Genomic DNA, 10161 nt, shown 5'->3' on the forward strand with positions numbered 1-10161 from the left:
ATTTGATCAAGGAAGTGCAAGACGTGTACATGAAGAACTACAAAATATTGTGGAAAGAAATTAAAGGCACCATAAATAAATGGAAAGACATCCTGTGTTCATGGATTGGAAGACAATTTTGTTAATATGGCAATGTTCCCCAAATTTATCTGCATATTTATTATGACCCCTATCAAACGTCAAATGCCTTTTTCCTTTTTTTTTTTTTTTTTTCTGGTAGAAATGAACAAGCTGATCCTAAAACTCATAAGGAATTGTAAAGGACTGGGAACAAACTTGGAGGACACATACTTTCTGATGTCAAAACTTACTCTAACGCTATGGTAGTCAAAAGTGTGAGACTGACATGAAGAAAGACCTATAGATCAATGGTATAGAATTGAGAGTCCAGAAATAAACCCATACATTTGTGGTCCATTGATTTCTGAACAGTGCCAACACCATCAAATGGGGAAATAGTTTTTTCAAGAAATGGTGCTTATAAATGAATGAATATGGGACCCTACTTCATGCCATACACAAAATTTAACACAGGATGGATCAAAAGCTTAAATGCAAGAGATAAAATTATAAAACTCTTCATACGGGTATGCATCTTTGTGACCTGGGGTTTGGTAACAGATTCTTAGATATGTCACCAAAAACACAAACAGAAAAATAAAAAGTAGATAAATTAGATTTAATCAAAATTTAAAAATCTCTGCATCAAAAGATACTATCAAGAAAGTTAAAAGACAGCACATAGAATGGGAAAAATATTTTGCAAATTATTACACCTGATAAGGGACTTGTATCTAAAATATATACATGTCTTACAACTCTGTACTAAAAAGACAATACAAGTGAAAAATGGGTTAGGGCTTTGTTAGACATTTCTCCAAAGAAGTTATCCAAATCACTAATAAGCACATAAGACTATGTTCAACATCACTAGTTATTAGAGAAATGCAAATCAAAACTACAATGAGGTATCACCTCACACTGGTCAGAATGGCCATCATCAAAAAAATCTACAAACAATAAATGCTGTAGAGGGTGTGGAGAAAAGGGAAAGCTCTTGCACTGTTGGTGGGAATGTAAACTGATACAGCCACTATGGAGAACAGTATGGAGGTTCCTTAAAAAACTAAAAATAAAATTACCATATAACCCAGCAATCCCACTACTGTGCAAATACCCAGAGTAAACCATAATTCAAAAAGATACATGCACACCAATGTTCATTGCAGCACTATTTTCAATAACCAGGTCATGGAAGCAACCTAACTGCACACTGACAGATGGATAAAGAAGACGTGGAACATACATACAATGAAGTATTACTCAGCCATAAAAAGGAACTAAATTGGGTCATTTGTAGAGACATGGATGGACCTAGAGACTGTCATACAGAGTGAAGTAAGTCAGAAAGAGAAAAACAAATATCATATATTAACACATATATGTGGAATCTAGAAATATGGTACAGATGAACCTGCTTGCAAGGCAGAAATAGAGACACAGACATAGAGAACAAACATATAAACACTAGGAGGGAAAAGGAGGTGGGATGAATTGGGAGATTTGGATTATACACTGATATGTATAAAATAGATAACTGATGAGAACCTGCTGTATAGCACTGGGAACTCTACTCAATGCTCTCTGGTGACCTAAATGGGAAGAAAATCCAAAAAAGGTGGGATATATGTATACATATAGCTGATTCACTTCGATGTACAGCAGAAACTAACACAACATTGTAAAACAAATATAACCCAATAAAAAATTTAAAAATAATAAATAAAAGACAATCCATAGAATGGGAAAAAATTTTGCAAATTATTACATCTGATAAGGGACTTGTATCTAAAATATATACATGTCTTACAACGCAGCACTGAAAAGACAGCCCAAAGTCTTAAAAAATGGGTTAAAACTTTGTTAGATACTTCTCCAAAGAAGTTATCCAAATCACCAATAAACACATGTGAAGATGCTCAACATCATTAGGGAAATGCAAACAAAAATTACCATGATTTTGATCACCCCCAAATCACCCCACTAGGATTTCTATAATAAAAAGGACAGACAATAACAAGTGTTGGCAAGGATGTGGGGAAATTAGAACACTCACACATTGCTGGTGAGAATACAAAATGCTGAAGCCACTTTGGAAAACTGGAAGTTTCTCAAAAAGTTAAACATAGAATTACTAAAATAATCCAGTGGTTCTACTCCTAGGTATATAACCAGGAGAAATGAAAACATACATGTACACAAATGTTCATAGCATTATTCATAATTGACAAAACATGGAAACAAATCAAATATTCTTCAACAATGTAGTACAATATATTATTCAGCCACAAAAAGAAATGAAATACTGATACATGCTACAACATGGGTGAACATGAAAAACTATGCTAACTGAAAGAAGCCAGACCCAAAAGGCCACATGTCACATGATTCCATTTATATGAAGTGTCCAGAATAGGCAAACCCATAGAGACAGAAAATAAATTAACAGTTGCCAGAGACCAGTGGTGGTGCCGGTTGGGGGGAATGGACAGAGACAGCTAATTGGTACTTTGTTTCTTATTTTGGTGATGAAAATATTCTGTAACTAGATAGTGGATAATGATAGTGGTTGCACAACATTGTGAATATAGTAAAACCACTGAATTGTATATTTTGAAATGGCTAAAATGGTGAATTTTATGTTATGTTTATTTTATCTCAGTGCAAAAAAATTTTTAATGTCTTTGTGAACCTCACAATAGAAAAACTGAAGCATTATAATATTTCACTAATTACATTTTTGGAGTTATAACAAACTACAATAATCTTTAAAGATAATTTTTATTAAGATAAATCCAGTAAAATATTTTGAACACACATATTGTCAGAACTGCCCTTCTGAAATAAACATTTGTATTTCTTTTAAAAATGGAATTACAATTTTATTTTTTCCCAAGCTAATATCAAAGTTATATTTGGGAAAGATAATTCTAATTCTTAGCATTACATGAAAATAGTTCACCTTCTTTATAAAAGTAACCTAGAGAACCACAAGAATGTTTGAGGAAACTCTTTTGGGATCTCTCCATTTTGTGAAATTATCATATATAGGAGTAAAATTAAAAGTCAAAGGTTTAACACATAACTTACAGAAAAAGTGTATTCACTGACAAAGTTGAAAACATATTTTTTCTATATATTCCACTATTATAATTACAAAATTTATAGATAAAGGTTTCATGTTAGAAACTTTGTGACTAATAACCAGTATGAAGATGTTTTGAAATTAAATTGATGCTAAAGAAAAGCTGTGTTTATAAAATATTTGGTAAAAATATTCATCTCTCTTAACATTACAGCATGAAGCTACATATTACCAAATTATGAAACCACATAGGGCAGCTTTAAAAAACACTCTGAAACTCTACTTTTTTTCCATCTTCTTTTTTGACCTCTTTTCTTCCGACTATTTCTTTTCCAATTTCAGCCTTGCTTTCATCTTCTTTTCCATCTCCTCCATCTTTCCTGTCTCCTTTTCCATTTTCTTCCTCTTTTCCTTCTTCCTTTTTTCCATCTTCTCCTTTCTCCTTTTCATCTTCCTTCTCATTTACACCTTTATCCCCCTTTCCATCTTCATCCTCTTTTCCATCTTCATTCTCTTTTCCATTTCCTTTCTGTTTTCTATCATCTCCCTTTTTTTCATCTTCTCCTTTATCTTTTCCATCTTCAGATTCTTTGCCATCTTCTCCTTTCCCCTTTCCATCTTCACCCTCCTTTTCATCTCCTGTGTCTTTCTTGTCTTCTTCCTCTTTTCCATCTTCTTCTTTCTCTTTTCCACCTTCATCTTCTTTTTCATATTCTTTCCCTCTTCCATCTTCTCCTTTTTGATCTTCCTTGTTTTGATCTTCTCCGTCTCCTTTCTGATCTTCCTTTTCATCTTCTTTTCCTTCTGCTGCCACTATTCCTTTCTTTTCTCCTCTTTCTTCTTTGATATCTTCAATTTTTTCTTTTTTTATTTCCTCTATTTCTTTTTCAGAAGTTGATGTCTATATATAGAGAGAAAAAAACCAAGATTATATTTGGAGCCATTTCTGCTAAATACTTAGGATTATATCTGTTTTATGGAAAAAATTATACTTCATCTATAAGAAAGTAATTTTCCTGTGGAAAAGGCCTCCTAAACACACATCAGAAGGAAACCTTATAAGAAATAGGATTAATTAAAGTATCTCCACACAAACATGCACAAATAGATATTTGGAACAATAAATTCGGGGAAACTTATTCATATAAATGATTTTCATTACAAATATGAGGAAACAGAGTAAATACAGAAAAAATGAGTATCATGCATGTAAACAAAATATATTCCTTGAAGAAATAATACATTTTATTTCTATAATGGTGAGATTTAGGTTTACTTTGTAAAAAGTTACGTGAAAAGTCTTCTACCATATATCATAGGACCACTTAGAAAAGATGTTCCCTACATGCATAGGTCTGGTTTATAGATTTGGCACTAAATCCCATTTTCATTTTTTTAACTACAATACCTAGAAACATGGTATGCTAAATATGTAAAGCAAGACCTGTTGGAAACATACATAATGATTCGTTTTGCAATCTGAAGAGGAAAGAAGAATCATATATGATCTTGCAAAGGTATTTACAAATAGCCCATGTGCTGACAAAAGCAATAGAGGATTGGTCTGTATTTAATAAGACAGTCATTAGATTATTAATAAGTCATAATCTCTGGCATTGTTCTATTAATATCAATGCTAACACACTGCTCCCACTACCCATTCCTGTAAATTCTCAATTTTAAATTTGTTTTCTTTCTTTTCCCCTTATATACCATTATACTAGATGCTATAAACAGAATGTTTGTGTCCTCCAAAATTCATATGATGAAACCTAATTTCCAATGTGATGATATTTGGAGGTGGGGCCTATGGAAGGTGATTAGGTCATCAGAGTAGAGCCCTCATGAAAGGGATTTATGTCCTTATAAAAGAGACCCCAGAGAGATCTCTCACCCTTTCTATCATGTCAGGACACAGCGAGAAAACTGCCATCCATAAAACAGGAAGCAGGTCCTCAGACACCAAAAATGCTGGTGCCTTGATCTTGGATTTCCCAGCCTTCATAACTGTGAGAAATAAATTTCTGTTGTTTATAAGCCACCCATGTGTGGTATTTTGTTACAGCAGCCTGGACAGACTGACACTATGTAACCATACTCATTTAATGTTTCTCAATGTTTAAACTACAAGACAAACAAGATTTCTTCCAGTGGCACCCATTGTTAAACTTCCAAATGGACAAAACTGTTAATATTGGAAGATACCTCTATAATGTTGGCTTCTCCATTTTCAGCAGTTTCACTGTTGTATTCTTCTTTAACAACTTCTTTCTTGGTTTCAGCTATGGCTTTGGCACTTGCATCTGTGTTTTTTTCCATCATATCATTTTTTGTCTTCATTTTCTGTCCAGCAAAACAAAACAATAAAAAAATAAATACACAGTTTAACTGAGGTGTTGATTAAATGGCCTGTTATTTTACCAGTTGTTGTAATAATTTACAGAAAAGCTTTAAAATATCCATATAAACTTAATATCAACAAAATTATCACTTGACACTTTCAGTGTCATTATAAACCTGAAATGGCATTAAAATGAATAATATTCCTGTTATGAATCAAAGAAAGTTTCTTTTAGGTGAGAAACAACAAGTTAGAATGCTGACCAGTGGCTACTCAGGGCCAATTGCTAGCATCAGGTTACACTTTGATAAATTAACTTTCTTTGACTAGAGGGGACCAGTTTATCCCTGTCATGTCTAATAATTAGCAACAGGGTTTTTGACTGCTGAGCCTCCATTGGTAATAATTAAGAGAAATACTATGTTAGGGAGAGCAGCAATTTAGATATATTTGAAAGAGGTCACCTGGGGACATTAGTGATTCAATATTTGGGTCTACAAGTTTCTGAATGACTTGAATCATAATTTCTTTACCAAGAAAGCTCTTTGCCTAAGTGTGTATGTAGTAGAAAGAGCACTGGGTTCAGCATCCAGCAAACATGTGTTTTAAATCTGGATCTGTTTCTTACTTGATGTGATCTTGATCAAAAGCAGAAATCTCTTTGTGTTTATTTCTTATATGTAAAAGAGAGTAATACCACCTACCTACAGGGATGTAATAAGGAGCAAATGATAAAATATATGTGAAATTACTTTAGAAACTGTAAAATGTAATATAGATATGTTATTATTCTTTGAATACATGAGAAACTGAGAGCCAAGGAGTGTAAAGTGTTTTAAAGTCCATGATTATATATTATCTGTTTTATTCTATCACTGTCTTTTATTTTGAAAGGAAATGAACAGTGTTTACTATTTTAACAACTTATAAATTGAGTACTTAATTTTATAAATAGTGACCAGGAAATGCAAAATAGAGAAAAACCAAAAAGCACTTTTCTCTTCAGTTGTCACTTACTATGATTACTAAACCTATGACCATAGTTTTAGCAATATCTTTTTTTTTTTGCCGTACGCGGGCCTCTCACTGTTGTGGCCTCTCCCGTTGTGGAGCACAGGCTCCGGACGCGCAGGCTCTGTGGCCTCGGCTCACGGGCCCAGCCGTTCCGCGGCACGCGGGATCCTCCCGGACTGGGGCACGAACCCGCGCCCCCTGCATCGGCAGGTAGACTCTCAACCACTGCGCCACCAGGGAAGCCCCCTCCTAGCTTTAACATTTTATGATGTTAAGAATTCAACTTATCCTTAAAACATCAATCATATCTCAATAAACCAGTTCTAAAAATGAAATACGATATTATATTCACACATATTTACACATAAATAAATAAATATAAATATAGGGGAAAAAGTGAACTTAATATTGAGGCTATTTCTAATGTCTTTAACCACAACATTAGAGTACAGAAGCCTATATGAGATCAACTATGTGAATTTGAAAATAATGTATGTGAAAGCACTTTGCAAACTGTAAAGTATTATCAAATGTTAGTTACTATTATTATCACAAAGCATTACTTTGGTTACTAGAGTTTACACCTTTTGTTTCCCCAGGAGTACTGGTATTATGACTATATGACATCAAAATCACGTATGTTTTATGGATCTAGCCAACTAAAATTTTGTTTTGTCTCTTCCTAATGAAAATGCCGAAACACAGCAGACAACCACAGAACACAAACAAATATTTCTGACTCAAAGGACTGACATGTACCATATGGTATAATGTATAATGTAATATATCATCTGAAAAGAAAATAAAGCAAAATGATCAACTGTATGCCTTTCCGAAAAACTATTTCTGAAGAAAAGCAAGTTTCTCTCAACATTGCGTGCTGAATATTTACCCTTGGAGTTGATGTTCTTTTGGACTTCAACTCTGGTGTAATGGGCACAGGCAACTGGGGGAAAAGAAAGCAGAAATCATAATTGAAGACAGATCACTAACAATGAAGTTCAGCCTCGTAATTAAAATAAATGGGTATAGTTCAAATTGAACACTAACATAAAAACATTTCCTTGGTGAGAAAGTTTTTCTTAAAACATCAAAAACAAATCTTGTATTAAATAACTAGTATTGTCTAGGATTCTCTGAATTTTAAAATTACATTTTACAATACATGGGCAGCTTTTTAAAAAGACTACTTACAGCAGACAGTCTGGCTGATCTTCTCTTTGGCTATAAGTTAAAAATAATTATCAGTTAAGAGAATTATGGATACAGAAAACTAGAAATAGTTATATTGTGGTGAAAATATTTGGTGTACTACTAAGTACACATTGTCATTAAGAAGCATTGTGTACTTGATTTAAAAATATCATAGTAAAAATATAAGTTTTGATTTTTCCCTCCTCTGGACCCTTCATAGAGCTAAGGAAAAAAGAATCCCAAATTAAATTTCAATTGCTAGGCTAAATGAACACAAAATGGCTAGTAACAAGGAGTATATTTAGAAATGAAAATACAGCCCCTTCTTGCAAACTGACAAAGCAATTCTTTGGCTTAAAAGGAAGAAGCTCTCTCCAGATCTTAAGCACAAGGTCCTAAGTTCCATGGAGTCTGGAGTTTTCAATACCTACTATATTTCTGAGAGAGCTCACTGGCATACCATATTGGTACTCATATGGTACAAATATACTAACCAGCATTTAGTTTTTAGCTGCTTATGTGTCAAGTTTATAAAACAGGTGAATTTTTTCAGATTCTAAAACTAAAGAAACTCACCTCCTGCCTCATATCACCTTGATCTGCAGCCTATACAGAGGAGAAAACCACACAGAAATAAGGTCATCGATATAAACATATACTGATATATCCGAAAATATTGCCTATAGATTGCAGTTGCAATATAACAGCTTTACTTTTTCCTGGATTCCTGCTCAAGTAGCCACGTGTTAGTGCCTAGTAGCCTGCTGTCTACTAAAGTGCAAATTTGCACCAAGATGCAAATGAATTCCCAAGACATAAGTTTATACAACTGATAGTCAATTTCATCATTTTGTGTAAATTGCATTTCCTAAAAACAAACCTTTTTAATTTTAAAATCCACCTGTTGTAGCCAGGGTTAAAGCCAAAACTTGTGGGAGCGGGCAGAATGAAGGCGGAGCTTCATGCAATCACCCTGTCCGTTTAGCTTTATGCTCGAGATGCAATTGTACTTAATCTGATCCTCTCTTCTAAATGGACTATACTCCCCTCCAAGTTGTGCATACAACTACAACCCCCACAATACCCTGGTGTGGGGGAACCCTCTTTGTTACAATGTCAATGAGTTATTCTGAGAAGCCGGCTGCGGATTTTAAAACTTCCCGCCACTACCTGCTACAAGGTTGCTGTCAGCTCTGTAAAATAGCAAGACCCATTGCACAAGCCTAGAAAAGCGCAGCGGCGGGAATCTCAGGCAGGGGGATGCTGATTATAAACCATTGCTTTCCGTATCTGAGCAGCCCTTTAGCCTGGGAATTATCGAGCTATTGCACGAGTCATACAGCCCCAGAGGATCGGGGAATTTCAGTCTTGTTCCTATGTTCTAAAAATATGGAAGGCGGACGAATAGATAGGAATAGTACCAAAACAATCGTAACGCCTTACTTAACACAGTGTTTTACAATTTTATCAAGCAACGAAACAGCGATCGATTTCACTTCTAAGGGAACTCCCCCCCCCCCCCCCCAAAAAAAAAAAAAAAAAAAACCCAAAACCGAGCGTGAATTTATTTCCCGTCCAAGAGAGAAACCACGATCTTTTAAGTGAGGGTTTTCAGGAGACTTGTAGCCCTTGAATAGCTCATATCAATTCTGCGCGTCCAAAGTGAACAAATCCATGCTACCCTAACATCAGCAATAGTTTATCTGACGCATTTCCCTTGTCATCCTTCCATCTTTAGACAGTGAGTGAGCTTGGAGAGTTCCAGATCTCTCAGCTCCAAAGTTGCTAATTACAGCTGTGAATCTCTCCCTTGGCTAGGACAGTTTGAAGTCTGCGCCGCCTAATGGCACAGGATTATCATTGCATAGCCATCTGGCATGACAAGAAGCGGAGGAGGGAAAAAAAGGAAAAAGAACACGGGAAGAACAAAGGCAAATACGGGAGAAAGCCATGGCTTTCGTTCCCCCAAACTGGACGGTTCCCGGAGAAAAGCCGGAGGCTGAGGAGGAAACTAGTGCCTGGAAGTGTGGTTGGGAGAAGTCTTCTCCAATAGGGTAAACGGAGGGGGGTGGGTGGGGTAGGAAGCGACAGCACAGCGCTATGACTGTTTGTAATTTAGCATGGAGACACCTCTCAAGTGATTCTTACCCTTAAACAAAATAAGTCAAAAGTGAACTACTAGTTGCGTGAGAGACCATCCTCAACTTACACCAACCGATACCTGCCCTTCCCTCCCCTTCCATTCAGCACATCACAAAATCAAACTAGAAGCCAAAATGCTTTTTTAAAAAAAAAATCTCTGCTGATTAGGAAATATGTATTTCAGTCTCTAATCCCCCTTCTATCTTCCTATTTCACTTACCTTTCTTTTGGGCATTGTTGCAGCTCTCTAGAGGAGATCCTAACAGCAGGAAAAAAGCCGAAAGCAGTCTCTACCTGACAGCTCAGAGAGCAAGTGAGTTTTCAA

At 35.3% G+C, this 10161-nt stretch overlaps 1 protein-coding gene across 1 annotated transcript; it reads right to left on the minus strand.

Annotated features, from left to right (window-relative positions):
- Window positions 1-3971: 3971 nt before the first annotated feature.
- On the minus strand, window positions 3972-10161 carry HMGN5 (high mobility group nucleosome binding domain 5; the record flags this gene model as incomplete). Its single annotated transcript, XM_024738150.1, has 6 exons — window positions 10057-10161; window positions 8271-8300; window positions 7695-7724; window positions 7393-7446; window positions 5351-5488; window positions 3972-4046 (listed from the first exon to the last, which is right to left on the minus strand). Coding segments are annotated over exons 1-6 (342 nt in total), but the record flags the coding sequence as incomplete, so codon positions are not given.

The sequence above is a fragment of the Neophocaena asiaeorientalis genome, unplaced genomic scaffold (genome assembly GCF_003031525.2).
Source record: "Neophocaena asiaeorientalis asiaeorientalis breed wild unplaced genomic scaffold, Neophocaena_asiaeorientalis_V1.1 scaffold873, whole genome shotgun sequence".
NCBI classification, from domain to species: Eukaryota; Metazoa; Chordata; class Mammalia; order Artiodactyla; family Phocoenidae; genus Neophocaena; species Neophocaena asiaeorientalis.